We start from the raw sequence: 16,036 nt of genomic DNA, 5'->3' as shown, positions 1-16,036 counted from the left end.
ATCGCACGACGTTGCTATTTTGCGTGTTTTTAATTGCTTTTTATACATGAGATCTCTACTCTACCTTGGATCAGAGAAAAGTTTCGAAAACCGCTCGCTAAAAATGACTATAGGATAGATGCAGATGAGTGAGAGTAAACTTCACTGGGAACAGGAATAAGGCGCTCTCTGCACACTAAAAGTACAACAGATTTTTTTTTCTACATTGCTTTTCTTCATTTAAAAAAAAAAAACAAAGACAAAAACCGGGTGCCAGATGTGTTAAAGGCACAGTTCTGATTTTCGGGAAGCGAAGTTATTCTCATCTCTGCGTATGTAAGCATTCTGCAGAAACAAGTCTGGAAACTTCACAGATCTTCACGTGGAAAAAAAAAAATCAGAAGTATCCCTTTAAATGCACAAAACGTGATTCATTCTTAAATTTGGCACAAGGTTTGTTTTGTTTTTACTATAAACTTTTGGCATTATTACTCTTTTCAAAAGCATGAACCTATGAAGCAATAAATATATGTCTTTACAGCTACAGACATAGCATGAAAACCCTTAAAGTCAAATTTATGATGAGCAAACCCAGCGACACGGGAAAATGTGGACACAGGCATAAAAGCTGAATCCAGTCCGTGCCAACGCATGTTTGCTCACAGATTTGCACAAACGCATCTTCCTGTCAGCGGCTCTCTAACGTCCTTCTGTGAAACTGGGTTTGATTTGTACCTGGATGTCATTTTCCTTGTCGTGTTCAACTTTAGGTTTTTTTTGTCAGAGCTTGACGAACCTTGTCGGTGTTCTGCGTTTCTTCCGGCAGCGAAGACGCGAAATGCGACTGCGACGCGGTTAAAGCGACCGCTCGATGTAACCCGCGCTTTAAACACGACGACTGATATCAAAACAATCGTAAACGCTTTGAAAGTCGAAGGTTACAGACGTGTTTGTTTCTTTTCCGGCCCCTAAGCGTTTGGAGGTTCACAGTGAGTTGAGCGACCGGATCGGTAAGAGCAGCACGGGGAAATCCAGCCCTTCAGAAATATCGGTGAATTGTGTATCGGGGTCAAAGGCATCTCAAATATCCGACATCCTCATTTTTTTTTTTTTGCTTCTTTTCAGTCTTTCAGAGCTGCTTTTTTTCCCCTCTCTTTTCTTCAGGCTTTCTGAGAGCGGTATCTGGGATGAAGGGTTTAAACAAGATCCTAAGTAACACCGTTTTACACTCACATTCAGTCAGATCAGTCTTAGGCCAAAAGAGTCAGAAAATATGAAAAGAAGAAGATTTTCCCTCCGTCGGTTTTGGATATCTTACAGCTCCTTCCAGTTAGATCTTCACAGCACTTGTTAGAAGCTCACCAAGGCGTAGACCATACTGAGGAGGGAAATTGGGCAAAAGTTAACAAAATGTCTGTGTCACAACAAGAGGCATCACTGATCTCTACCTAGTGCTACAAAGTGATGGGAAAACACAAATACGTGCATGGAAATGTCTCGGAAATGTTCCAAACGGCAAACCTTTAGTGGGAATTTATTGGAAACATTTAGAAGTTCTGGGGTAAACTGATGGTAAACATCCAAACAAGTCTTTTGTTTTTCTCTCACTGGCAAATATCCACGTGAAATAATACAATTAAAAATACTTCTTGCAGAACCGATTTGTGGTTTCTTTCAGATGAAATATTTTTATTTTGCTAGAAATAAAAAAAAGTGACTTTCATGTGACAAGTCCATCTGTTCAAAAAATGAGGCAATATGAGTTTAATTAAAAAATAAAGGGAAAAAAATCTCTTTTCTATCAAAAACAATTTGAAAACAGACACTAAACATGATTTGTACATTTGACCACTTCAAATTAATTCTAAATAAACATCAAAACTGAATAAAATACAGTTTTGACTAAGAAAAAAGATATTTACTCCCACTTAAAATCCAGAAAACCTGAACGTTTTCTGGATGTCCTCATTAACCAACCTCTGGGACGACCACGTCTCTCCTCACCTGTACAAGTAGTAAAAGAAAGAGAGCAGGTAGAAGCCCAGCTTGCACCAGGACTCCTTCTGGCAGTAGTTGAGGATGTCGGCGTTCATCACGCTGACCGGATCGTACATCACTTCCGATCCGTCGGCCGGCCGATGAAAGAACCTGAAAAGAGCAGCGGGGGGAGTTTGGCTGGACGGCACGACACACAGCGACGGGACAGCTGCTGTGGGACCGTACCTCCACAGATGGTAGAAGAGCAGCGGGATATTGAGGCCAAGTGTGACCCACTCTCCGGCGCACATGAACATCAGGCAGAAGAGGCCGTGGATGGAGTACTCTGGTACCACCAACTGGTTGGGACAGACACAAGGACGAGGACTGGGTTAAACATCGCTGGGATGCTGCAGCGCCGAGTAAACTCAGACCTTCAGAGCTGCTGAACGGGAAGAAGTAGCTCCAGAGGTATTTGGACTGTTTTTATTTGTTTCTAGGCTTTACGCTGATTTAAAAGTTGCCAGCTTTCCTCCAACAAATCAGTAGTTTAGTCCCGTTGTATGAAAGCAAGTTTTTTTTGTCTATTCAGTAAGCAGCATCCTGAGCCTCCAGACTCCTGCTCAACAGTCTAAATGCAGAACAGCTGCAATTATTTTCTACTTTTTTGTCCTTTCTATTATCTCTTTAATGGTTTTTCACACAATTTCAGCATAATTTTAAAGTCTTTCCTCGGACTTGAATCGAGATATGGACTTGGACTAGACCATTCTATCAGATTGATCTGAACCATTCCATTATAGCTCTGGTACTGGGTCTGCAGTCTGCGGGTCCAGAGCTGCCAGTGGCTCTTCGGACCCTTCACAATGCGTCTGAGTGACTTTGTTAAAAATTACAAAACACAAACTGAAGTTTTTAAGTATAGGTGTAATAACAAAAGTCAGTCTTAGGTGCTTTGAAACTCTTTTGTGGAATAATTGCATTGAATTTCCACAGCAGAATGACACTGGAAGTGTCATTTATATATTTAAGATCTATTTATTTTTTTCTTGTCTCTATGTTGGAGATCCCACCAGTGTCTACTACAGATATTTTATTTTCCAGTATTTGATTGTAACTAAATATTTAATTTGCAAATTTTTTTTATTGTTTTGGAACTGACATTCATTAATATGTGAATAACTTTATAATATGACTGACATTTGAATTTATTCCAGTTATATTATATTTACTTATGGATGTTCTCTTTTTTTTTCTTTTACAAATGTGGTGAAAATATGTCGAAAAGATGAAGCCACAGTTTTTTCCCTAATGACTAAATAATAAATTACTGCTGTTCATTTTTCACTCTGATACTTTTCAATTGGCACTACAACTTTATCTGCTTTTGTTCTGCCTTTTTTATAAATGTAAACATTCCATGAAAGAAAGTGGAGTTTTTTCTTTTTCAGAACCTAAAAACAAAACCCATTTAAAACGGTTGTTCTTTCAAAATAACAAACTTCTTATAGTAGACTCTATTGTATTTTTTAATTTAAGCTGCCATTTTTCAGAAGTTCATGTAATATTTGTGGCTCTAAACAGGGTTTCTGCAGCTTCATGCATGATGCTGCCACCACCGTGTTTCAGGGCTTTTTCCACAACACATAATACAGTTTCACTTCTTTCATTTACAGCTTAGAAATATATGTTAGAGTCGACGGTGTGAGTCCCTTCATCCAACTCAAATGAATCAGAATCTTACCCTGTTTCTACATCCTGAACTTCCTACTCAGGCATTTTCAAAGGAGCATAAAGAGCAACAGGAGCTTTCAGAGACTCTTGAGTTTATTTTTCGCTAAAAGCTTCGAAAGGAAAAAAAGAAAACTCCACAGATAAAAACCTTGATGGCATCTCCATCACCGCCTGTCTGCAGGCCAGGAATATATGTGAATCAGCGTGTGCGTGTGTGTGTGTGCAAAAGAGACAAATGGTGTTGGTTGTCTGAAGCCCCTCTGCCTTAGTCATCCGCTTCCCTCCACCCCGTCCAAAAGGTGAGAATCATCTGTTACTCACTCTGCGGAGCAGGTTGCAGATCCGCTCGATGTTTAAGATCCTTTCTCTCTAAAAAGGAGGACAGAGAGAGAGAACACCGCCTGTCAATAGTCTGCAAAATACAAGATGTTCCTACAAAACAAAAACAGTCACATAATGAAAGAACAAATACATCTTCATCCGTTAGAGAGCTGGAAATGATATTAATGTTGGTAATTATTAACTAAAACACCAACAATCGCTTGATTTTTTATTAGTTTTCGAAAAGCTTGGATTGATTACACTCATAAACCCGTCTACCTTTAATGGACTGTGATGTTTTGGACTGCTAACAACCCTCCTGCGAGCGATAACTCGACGCCCAGCTCTGATATGAACGCCGTCCGTCTTTCACAGCATCGATCAGACACTATCTGTATGTCACTCATTGGGTTGTTCACTAATAAGCCACCGTGGGGAAATTATGTGTTTAATAGAGCAGCGAAGCTAAAATATCATTAGTCCTGTCATTAGCAGATGGTTCATCCATTTTATTATTTTTTTTCGGTGAAGCAAAGTTACATCAAACAAGAAACATTGGTTAATCAGCAAGTCCAATTCCCTTTTATTTATGAGTCCTTTTTTTAAAGCTTCTGTCTCGGGTCGAGGCCCCTTGATGTCTGCTCCCTTTAGTCGATTTTTTTTCCGAAAATGTGGACATAAATGGAGAATCCCCTGCTGACCTGAGAGTAAATTCTGCCCTGAATCCTCAGCCAGCTATCAACTATTCAGCTTCAGCACAGTTAGCTCGGTCTGTCTGACTCCCTCCGTCTTTTTCAAGCTCCGTGCCCCACATCCGTCAACATGTGAATGCGATAAACCGAATGTTATCTGGTTTGGAGTTGGAGTTGTCCATCATTGTGCTACTCCGTCTTTATCGCCCGTAGCTTCCCCGAGGATCTGTGTCCGGTCATCCAGGCTCAGTGGGACCGAATCAACCCAACGGGGGACATTTATCAGAGGCGGTCGAGAAATTACACAAAACAAATAAAAGAGAGCGAAAACGAGGAAGCGATTACAAAATATAATTTGTACCTGCTGCTTTGAATAATGAAACACTTTGACGTGCTTTCATTTAAATCATATTGATACAGATAATTATTCTGCAGCCATATATATATAAAAAAAACACATCCTGGTCCACCGCTAAGGCGTAACAAGATTTCGTGCGTTGAGATTAAAAAGCCGTGATTTTTCTCAATAAAGTCGTGTCTGTTTCTCAAAGTAACAACGCATTTTCTGTAATATAAAGTCGGCTCTTATGAGTTTCCCAGTTGGAAATACAAAAATGATTCTAAAAAAATAATGAAACTGGAAGTCCTCGTATCCGGAGTGGCAAAGGAATATCACGAAAGTTGAACGATTCAACTATTTATCGGGAAATCTAACCGCTTCTTTCTTGTTAAGCTACTTTTTAAATCCACAAAATGGAAGAGAAAAGTTTGCTAGTGGCTTGTATTGTTAATAGCAGCACCAAAAAATTTGCAAATCTAGAAGTTTCTCTGACACCTAAAACGCGGTTGAGTTGGGTTTTGTCACTAGAGGTCTGATTTCTGGGGCAGCCATGTTGTGTCTGTGTTGGAGTCTCTTATTTTGAAGTAAGACAGGAAGTAATGTTAGTTGTTGAACTAAAGAGTTGTTTAATGAGGAATGTTCGCTGTGCTAGATGAGATTAGTATTAGATGAATGCTTACTAAACGTTTGAACTCGATGATATAAAGGGGATTTTAGCTGAGGTATAAAAATCATTGAAAGGATTGACTGTGTTTGCAAGACTCCAACTGTGAATATTAGCTACAAACACAAATCCAAACTGGAAACACACGTTTCAACACTGCCATGTTGTCTGTATGTAATCAAATGTTCACTGCCACTGTCGTTTTTGTACACAACCCCGGCCGCGCGAACGGCGGCTTCTCTTGGCTTAAATCCGAAACCAACGGCGCATATTTTCACCGTCTGTTTCCATCCAGTTCCTCTTCTGTTTGTCCAGTTGATTTGTATTTTTGGGGAGAAGCTGCACATCAGCTGTCGTCTTACAGTGTGTGTGTGTGTGGCAACGCCACTCAGTCATGCAGCTTTGACGCAACGAGCTTTCAGCTTTGAAAAATGGCTTCCACTTTTTTTCAGAGACTGTTATGGATTTTACAGGTGGTGCAGCTTTTGTGTCCACTTCCTGTGGCTGGCGTGCCTCCACACACCCACGGCCTGGTTTCACAGTTTCCTCTCCCGCTCCTCATCGCTCCCTCACTTTCAGATGAAGGTTCACATGACTGCTAGAACATTAGCTATCCTGTGAAAAAGATGCTCACAGCTGCTCCTCAGTTGCTAAGTGAATGATGACACTTTCTTCTGACTCATGATAGCGCTGTTAGCTTAAGCAAGGAGAGGAATTACTGTTACAGATTAGGTTTTATGTGGCTTCTGGGACGGTAAAATATATTTATATTGTTGTACGCCATTGTGTTTTATGTGATAGATAGCAGCACTAAATTTCAAGATTAAAGAAAGATTCCTTGCAAATGCAAATTTGAAAAGTGTCGAGGATTTGTATTCGACACAGCTGAGTCAAAACTTTCACTCCACCAGCTTTTCACCAGGAGAAACATTTTTACTTGTGATTCTTTATGAAATTGCTCAACCTGTGTCAGATCTGAGGACCAAACGGCTGATACTTGATTAGTACGAGAGTAAACTGAGTCAAATGCCAATTTCATTTATCGCATCGTTTATCATTTATTGTGATAACGATTTTGATTTATCGTTATCACGTTAAATTCCAATTAATTACCTTTAAAGAACCCTAAACCTGTCCGTATTGTTGGGATTGTTATTTTTATCGACTGGTAGCTCAATAAGAGCTTCAATAATAATAGGATTAAATGCAGTTACTCTGTGTAGTTTGGTGGCATAAATCACTTCTTTATGTGACTTAAGAAGCATATTATAAACGGGTAAGTTTTTCAAGAGCAGTATTGAACTAATATGTGCGTCTTTGTCCTCCTTTAATACATAAAATCCAAAGAAAATACATTGGATTTTTGGTAAAAGGACAAGGAATGAGAAGAAAACTGCTAGAAACTAGGACAAAAATTGGCTTTGTGTTTTGTTTTGTTTTCTAATTAATTATAGATTTTGTTCTTGCAACGCAGTTCGCTCTGACAGCATCGCAGTTCATCATTGTCTAAACAGGGGCTTCATTCAAATGGATCTCTTTAACTGATTAGGCCAAGGAGCCGACGTCTTTGAAGAGCGTTGATTGCTTTAATCTGCATACAAATGACTTCTCAAAGAAACACCGTCTGCTTTACCACGGCGGCAATCGCTCGGAAGCCGGGATTAACGGTAAAATCAAAAGTACAAATATTTATTGCTAAGGAAATTAATGCATCGCTCTAAACGGAGCTCAATTAAATACCCAGAGGGATCCCCAGACCATTCTCCGCCATTAAATTGTGGCTGCCTGCTCTGTTTGCATGCGTGTAATGATCATGAAGAAAAAAAAATCTGAAAGCAGAGATTGCTCTTCAAGCACATGAAGGTTTGATTTTTTTTTTTTAGATTTAGGGAAACAACAGGGTTCTTCTTACCGCTCTGGTGGGATTGCTCTGATCAATGGGGTTTTTGAAGTCTGTGCGGAGTTCATCAAATGCAATGATCTGAAAAAAAGAAGAAAAGAGAAAAAAGTAGCAGAACGGTGTGAGAAAATGTTCTTTCGACTTTTCAGACACACTCGTAACAATTGGCTGCAGGCCGATGCTATCGACGAGCAGCGCCTATACCGCCCAGCTGCAGCAGCATTCTTCGCATTGTGAGAGGCACACATGGTGATTTAGGGATGGATGCGCACATGTGCAATTAGTGGAAGCATTGATCTGGCTTGTCTTGTGAATTTTTCACCCCTTTTACACACAGCAGTGTCCAGAAAAAACACAAACCTGCTAGCAATATTCATCAGTAATTAAAAGCATCCGTGTATCTTGCAAAGTTTTCGAGGTAAAAAATGCATGAATTTTCCGTTTAGATATTTTTTTTGTTTATTTAATGCAAGCCAAAATCAGATTAGTGCTTTAAAAGTAAAAGAAAAAAACAACCCGATGCGCTGACTGAGCTTTGGAAATGACTGCGACTGCTCCTTAAGACGCAGGAGAAGAGTGAACGTCAGCAGTGAGGAACCACTTCTGTGTACAATAGAAAACGTCCCGGTAATTTCCCCCGTCTGAGCCCATATGGCGCCCCCTCATCTTTCACACTTGGCTCCCTTGTAAACAGATGCAGTTTCCATGGAGACATGGTGAGTCCCCTCGCTGGGCACCATGGTTACTCTTGAAAGAGAAGGGGGGGAGGAATAAAAGCTGATTGGTTGTGTGAGTGAGCCATACATAGTTTTGGGTGCTGCACCCATGGGTGGAGGCAGACCCACGAGGGGGGCGGAGGGAGTCGGAACATATTCCTGGTTTGACGGCGTGTTTAAATCACCACAGAGCCAGACGCACGCCTCACATGCAGACACGCAGAGTGACTCACATACAGTCTCACCCACTTAGTCAACTGGTACGTTAGTCATTTTAAGTCCTATAGCCCTAATGAGGCGTTTCATATCTCGCATTATGCCTGCCTGACTGCCTCCATGCAGCAAATGTAAAAAAAATAGGTGAGACATCGAAGCGGAGATGTTTGCAGAGTGTGTAACCGCCAAACAAAGAGCTCAGGTCTCCTGAGGTGTCTGAACAAATTCCACCCAAAGCAGGGCGTTAGATGAGGCCCAATCTGGCGGGCCAGAGTCATGATCGTTGAGGCTTTCAGGAAGCCGGAGCACTTTGTTTGAGAAAGTGTTTGTCGTCTGGAGCTCTCCGATGGATGACTGATTGCATAATTAGAAATCGTGCATCCAGGGACGGTGCTAGCTTGTTCGGTGCCCTGGGTGGACAACATTCAGCACCTCCTAACCCCCCGACTCTCGCTTTTTCAACCAACCGTGACACGTTATTTCAAATTTCCATTTTCTGAAGCAAGCGTAATGGAAATTTGATTGAATCTTATTTGAAAAACATAGAAGTGGAACACAGCACAGGTCTATGAGTATATAGCCAGAAGCATCGTGCCGCGTTTACACAGTGTTGAAAGTGCAAGGAGCTATATTTAATCTATTTGGTATTGATAAGTATCAGTTATGGGACATAACAGCAGTATATTGGAAAACAGTCCAAATTTTCACATGTTAGCATTTTTATTAAATAGTCTCTCGCTGCCCACACCGCTAATTTCAAAAACTGCTAGTGCGTGCATCATTGTTACCTTATTCACTTTTAAAAGGAATAACAATCCAACTGATAACATTTGTCCTAAACAGAAACTAACACATTCATAAATGAATGCATTTGACTTAGAAATTTGCTCTACTCACTGTAGACTTCAATAGCTGCATTTCCATTAGAAATGTGGGCAAAATTTTGCTAATATTCCACAAATGTTGAAAATACACAAGTTTTCAGTGGTGGTGTTTCCATTAAATAAGAAATGTAACTAAAACCACACGTGAACAAGTATTCGATTTCGATACAGCTGAAAAACCACCTCATCCTGGCACAACGTGGGTTTTCTCAAAATTGTCGTGTTTCTGTCAGGAAAATATGTTTTTGCAATTCCATTTTATGCATTTATATGTTCAACTGAAACTATTCTAATGTCATATAATCTTTAGTCATAAGATATCATTTCAAAGATCGCTAAAGTTTGTGTTGCTCATAAAAGTGAACAGTTAGAAATTCTGTCAATCTAAAAGCAAAAACACATTTTTACTACGCATCTTTTTACTACTGTTAAAGTATTCACAAAAACGGCCTAGTCAAAGTATTTTAAACCTTGGCTGTTAATTGATTTTTTTTAAATCTATTTTTATATTTTTAAAGGTGTTAAAAGAAATCTGTGAAATTACACTGATTGGTCAAGAAGAGGCATAGAGTGACACAAAGTTGAATTATGTCGCTCACAAACCCACAAACATACACAAAAACATCTTTTTAATAATGTGCACAGTAAGAATGAACTGACTGTTCATTGGTTGTCATAATTAGTGACCCCTGGTTGTAGTTGTGGGCTGCAGCCTAACTTTTAGAGATGCCACTGGTCCCAAGAATCAAACTACTACATTCTAGGACTATTAAGGCACATTTACTTTTTTACTTTTACCCTAAATGGCCTGAGCCAATAAGTGTGCTTGCGCAGAAGAAAGAGAAAAAAAACCCAAGTGTTGTACAACTGCGTGTAGGTGGACGTGTTTGTCTGCCTGTGTGGGATGATATAAGAGTGGACGTCCACAGGCCCCAACATGTGCCCGATTCGCTGTCAGAGAGTGTGTGTGTGTGTGTGTGTGTGTGTGTGTGTGTGTGTGTGTGTGTGCAGTGGTTTTGGTGACACTCACCTGCCATATGACAAAGAAGATGAGCCCGGCGCACAGAACCAGGGTGAGCATGTAGCAGAAGGCCGCGAAGGTGAACGCCATGGCTTCCCCAGCCAGCCTGACGACCGGAGGAGGGGGACAAAAAACAAACAAAAAAAAAAAATCCAAAAACTTCCCGCCTGCTTTCTTTCTATATCGTTTTCAGGCTGCCGGTGTCCCTCCCTCCTGAGCGGCTGCTTATTGTCTGTTTCCACTTCAGGTGCGAGCAGAGCAATCACTGACAGTGACGATCAATAGTGAGCTCAAGCTGCTTCCAGTGCTTGTCTCCCCTTTTGTGTGGCTGACGGCAGGACGTCTCGCTGGGGTTCGGGGAGCTCTGAGGAAATCTGTTCTCAGCCACAGTTTCACTGTTGTTGCCCCCAACGCACACACACCCGGTGCTCCTCTTTTTTTTTCTCTCTTCAATCTCTGACAGGCAAATAGTCTGCCTCCTCTTCCGCCGAGGAGTTTCTCCTGAGACAAAACCTACACATATGTCTCTGAAGGTAAAAGTGTCTGATGGGCACACCGACTGCAGAATCGCAGGATTGTTGTCGATATTAAGAGCAGTAAAAAAGAAGAAAAAAAAAGAAAGAATAAGAAAAAACAGGATTACTGTCCAGGGTGGTTATGGCTTATGGTAGTCAAGTTTACTATGGCTTACAGTTCAGACACCCTTATTGGCATGTTATTCCAGGTCATATTTAACGGTTTTATAAACATCCAGCTTGTTTCTATCTGTAGGCTGTTGAGCATTTATAATTCCCTCCTAAAGTTGAAGGTATTGCTTTGCAGGCTTATTGTGGCAAATACTTGTTGCTCCAGTGATTTACCAAAGGAGGACTCAAACGGCACGCACAAGTTTGGAATCGACACGAAATTTTGAAACACTCAAATACACGACCAAAAGCAAGGACGGATACCTTAAACTGACCTTAACATCGAGTAGGGAGTACCTGTCTGCGGGTGCAGCCGTGTCTGCCTCTGAACAGTCCACTCTGCCCTTGTTTCTGTCAGTTTGGGTCGGCACCATGTCAGTGTTGTCTGCCCTATTTCTGCGTCTCAGATGCATTCCTCAGAGTTCTCCAACCTCAAAAGAGAGAGAGAGAGCCTTCACACGCAGGTTCTTCTCCAGGAAAATGTTTCACTTCTGGCCGGAAACAATTAAAAAAAAGAAGAAGAAGAAGAAGAAAAAAGGAGTGTAGGGGAAAAGATTTAACCAGAACCCTGTAGGGAATCTACGTGTTCACAGTGCGCAGTTGTGCCGATTTTGAAAACACTCCTGTTGATAAGCAAGACATCTCCACGGCTCTCAGAAGTCATGACTTATTGGTACCAGCCTCTCATCTCGTCTACCCAAAGCCCCTCTGCTACAGACCGCCCTTTATTTTTTCCAGAGATGTGTATTTCCTGAGTCTGCTGTCTCTGGCTGCCTCTTTCCACTATTTCTTAGACTGCGAGAGAAAAATTTCAACCACGGTCGCTGTTATAAAAGTCAACCAATAGCGTTGCTCCGTCTCCCTCCCGCTCTCCTGCTTCCTCTCTCCTCTTTTCTGTCAGCGTCCCTCTCTCGTGCATTTTTATATTTCTATAATCCCCTGCTCCCCAGAGACTGATGAGGGGGCAGGGCAAGCTGGAGATGTCTGCCTCCCTCTCCCTCCTCACCAGAGCTTTCAATCATCCATCATTTGGTGAAATGTAAGTCTGGCTCTGAGAGGGTGTTGCTTTCTGTTACCTGTCATTTCCTGCCTCCGCACCATTAGCATGCAGTAAATTGCTGTATTTTACTTTGCCTCGTTCTCATTCTCCTCCCTTCAGTCGTTCTCAGCCTCACAATGGACTGATTTCAGAAACCGCTGGTGCCGTAATGCAAAGACGTGCCACATACTTTTTCTTTTTTAAATTGAAAAGTACCAAATAATTTTGTTCTCTAGATCTGAGCGTTGGCATCTGCTTTCAAAAATGTCAAAGATATGGGAAAAAGAGAAATGTTCACAGCATCCAATGGTTCAGTCTCATTTTGTGCATCAGAACCACGTAAGATGGTGGTTATGTAGTTGTTGTGTTTCTGCTAATTTTAGCTGTAAATCGACCAGATGTTTGAAGAAAGTTCTCTGGTCAGATGAGACAAACCTGACATTTTTGTTAAAATCTGAAACGCAGTGGGTAGCACCTTGTTAGTATGTTGGTAGCCTTTCATTATCAGGATGGTTGGATGATGGATGGAGGTAAATAGAAGAAAACGATGTGGGAAGAAAACCTGTTGCATGATATGACATACGTCAGACTGAGAAGCAGGACTCTAAACATATCGTGAATCGAAAGGTTTCAGTTAAAGTATATTTAATGTCATCCCAGACCTAAACACAACTTAGTATCTATAAGAATAAAAAAAATGTCTATTCACACCTGCTGTCCATCCAATCTGACCAAGACTTGCTGGGAACTATGGGCAAAACTATTTCCAGATGTGATAGCTGCTGAAAATGCAATGCGAAGTTGACTTAACAAAGCTAAACACATGTGCACATCTTCTTCCTGAGCCGCATGATGGTCAGACATTATCACATCTAAACTTGCATTTAATTATTTGAACAGATTAATGCAGCACTTTCAAGCATCAGTTAATTGTTCCCAGGGATGAACCAGACTTGTTCAGCTCCACAATTCTCTTCCGGATATCTTGGCTGATTTCTTTGCAATGTGTTGGCAGAGCATCCACTCTTACCTGGCTATCCACTTAAATTAGTTGCTATTGTAACAATTACCTGCTCTTACATAAATGTCTCTTTAGCTACCACTGAAACTAGCCCAGTTCCTAACCACCATCGCTTTTATGTGATTTCAGAAGTGAAAACTGAAAACTAAAGGCTCGTTTACTTTTAATGAGCTGACAAGCTAACTGCAGGTATATTATTTTAGATTAGTTTTACCTGGCAACCTTTACTTCCATGTATTTAGCATGGCATTATGGCTAACTGGCTGCTAGGCTAGCTCGTTCAGCTAACATTCAGAAACATTGAGCTAGCTAGTCCTTCACATGTAAACAAATATTTCCAGCTAGCTACAATCCTTCTTTTCACCTTTTTGTTAAGTTTGGTATAACTTACCTTAAGTTGTGTCTTGTTCACCAATTTTACCTAGCAAACAAGCTATTAAAATTTATTTCAAGTCATTTTTTATTTCTTTCAGCTACTTGGTATGCTGCTGCTATGTGATTTTTATTTTATTTTATTTTATTTATTTTTTTACATTTACCATAATTTTCGGACTATAAGCCTCTACTTTCCCCCCACGATTTGAACCATGCAGCTTATAGCCCGGTTCGGATTTTCTGTGGATTTTTCTTCAACCGCCAGGGGGCGCTTTAGCAGGAAGTGAATCATTGTAAGTCAAAATTGGAAATCAAAGAAGAAAGTGCTAATTTTCATTTAGATTCAGAGCAAGCACATGCTCGCAGGAGGCATGACTCCACTGCGCCCCCTAGGTTAATGAAACCGCTATATCTCCGTGCTACATCCGCCGATCTGCACCAGATTTTTGGTGCATCATCAGGGAGCGCTGCAGAACTCATCGATGAGTGCGGGAGCTGCTTGAGAGCATCCGTGGTGGCTGGAGGGCTGGGTGCTGGGACCCCCGCGGTGGCCAATAGGCTGGAGCGGCGATGAGCTGCGAGGGCCGCTCGAGGCTGCTTGCAGCTTTAAATTTTATTTATTTATTTATTTTACTTTGTAGGTGCAGCTTATGGTGAGGTGCGCTCTGTAGTCCGGAAAATACGGTTTATTCAGAGTAAATAATAATGGTTCCATGATATCTGAGTTCTTACAAAAATATATGTTCTCTTTTATCATAATTTTATGATCAAGACCATTAATCCCTAGATCCTTTAGCAGCTCTGTTGAAATTCAAAACTGAAAAAGCCTTAATTTGTACAGAAAACAAGTGTTAGCTGAGAGCATGGCGAGTCAGGAGTATTTTCTAAATGATATATGAAGCATTATTCAGAACAATATTTTACACACATTTTTTAGCAGATGAAATATAATAAAGCATTTATGCTGTTTTGTGACAGTATGGAAGCACATCATGCTTTGTGTTTCTTAAATACCAAAAGTTGCTTACAAAAATAAATTTGAAGCTAAGATACATATTTGATGTTCTGCATGTGTTTAAGCTCACCCGTTGATAGGAAACCTGGTCCAAACAACAGAGACTTGAGAGAGTAACTCTTAGAAATAAAAACTGAGAAAGTGATGCAGAATGAGTTGCTGCCAGTTAACAGGTAAACTCACAGTTTAATATGTGAAATGCCTTCGCAGTATGTAACAAAAAATGTAAAAGCAATGAGAAAAGCAGTAGTTGATGTTTGTGAGACAGCCCTGAGAAACTGATGGAAATGAATTGGATTTACATTTAATAAAGTAAAAGGTAAAAACTTGATGGCATAGAATAATAAATCCAGGTTGCAGCACTCTGTCAGATTACATTGAAAAGCAGAGCGAAGAAGACAATCACAGCTCTGCTATTGTTTGGTGTGAGGATGTGATCAGACACGGCAGCAGGAGAGATGGCAGCCATGACATCTCGCTGAAAGAGCACAGGCTGACATTTAAACCTGGGACACTTCTCCCGTCTCAACACAAAGGAGATTACCTGATGATGAAGTCATTTTTCAAGATAATAATCCATCTTGTCACAGAACAGAGTGCTTGATCTTGTACCAGGATTTCTTATTTTATGTTCTCTTTTATCATAATTTTATGATCAAGACCATTAATCCCTACTTTTTTTTCTTTTTTTTTACTTATCTGTGTTTTAGATATTAGATCTTCAGCTGGCTTGTTATTTTATTTATTATGCAACAAAATAGATAAAAACTCTCACAAAAATCCATTATTTTTTCCTCAGGTTAATAGAGCATATCGAACATAAAACCAGTGTGTTTTGAGAATGTAAGGTTATTACTCTATGGATTATTTTTTTGTGCATCTGGGGTCTCCAACTCTCCAGATTGCAGTGTGTGTGTGTGTGTAGGGAAATCATTACGATAGCAGAATAACACTTTATGATCGATGGGGAATGATGCATGTTGAGGATTCAGTAGCTTCCACTCTGGTGTTATTATTTAGTCTCTGTATTCTCAGTGATTAAGGTTTAGCCTGCAGTCTGTTCAACATGTTTCCAGATGTAACGTTTGTCGTGCCATTTAAATTCACAGTAGCATTTCCCTTGGAGCTATTTGAGTTGTCGAGCAAGCAAACTCAAATTGAACATCTGACGTGTCGTAATGATTCTCTCTGCCGTCAGTATGCAGTAAATAATGTAATGGTGAACAGCAGTCAAGTTCCACTGGTGTTGAAAGCTGACAAATTAGCCTCCGTCAGGGTTTTGGCTCCATCTAGCGTCATCGAAAATGATGTGTTTTTTGGGCCGGGATCCATGGGAACCAGTCCAACATGGTTAGTCTTCTGGCCTTCAGAGTGAAGATCTTAATCCCAGGTTTCAATGCACCTACATTAAGTGGTCGACAGCCTGGTGACGTTTATTTATAGGTGTAACTATTAC

General features: G+C 40.5%; 1 protein-coding gene across 1 annotated transcript; it reads right to left on the bottom strand.

Annotated features, from left to right (window-relative positions):
- Positions 1-1,329: 1,329 nt before the first annotated feature.
- cnih2 (cornichon family AMPA receptor auxiliary protein 2) lies at positions 1,330-11,829 on the bottom strand. The gene is made up of 5 exons (XM_088012618.1): positions 10,454-11,829; positions 7,620-7,688; positions 4,012-4,059; positions 1,984-2,315; positions 1,330-1,357 (listed from the first exon to the last, which is right to left on the bottom strand). The coding sequence occupies exons 1-5, from the start codon at positions 10,532-10,534 to the stop codon at positions 1,330-1,332; spliced, it is 558 nt and encodes a 185-aa protein (XP_087868744.1). The 5' UTR covers positions 10,535-11,829.
- Positions 11,830-16,036: the final 4,207 nt, after the last annotated feature.

This window comes from Poecilia mexicana, unplaced genomic scaffold (genome assembly GCF_051168715.1).
Source record: "Poecilia mexicana isolate PSO_F unplaced genomic scaffold, ASM5116871v1 scaffold_14, whole genome shotgun sequence".
In the NCBI taxonomy this organism is placed as follows: Eukaryota; Metazoa; Chordata; class Actinopteri; order Cyprinodontiformes; family Poeciliidae; genus Poecilia; species Poecilia mexicana.
Note: the sequence above shows the minus strand (reverse complement) of the source record. Positions and strands in the feature narration are given on the sequence as shown.

Bases quoted from the DNA above. Each gene is read 5' to 3' on its own strand.
- cnih2 (XM_088012618.1), bottom strand. From the start codon at position 10,534: ATGGCGTTCACCTTCGCGGCCTTCTGCTACATGCTCACCCTGGTTCTG. The intron at 7,689-10,453 runs GTGAGTGTCACC...TCTTTTTTTCAG, and splicing joins TCTTCTTTGTCATATGGCAG to ATCATTGCATTTGATGAACT. The intron at 2,316-4,011 runs GTGAGTAACAGA...TGTCCCAACCAG, and splicing joins TCTGCAACCTGCTCCGCAGA to TTGGTGGTACCAGAGTACTC.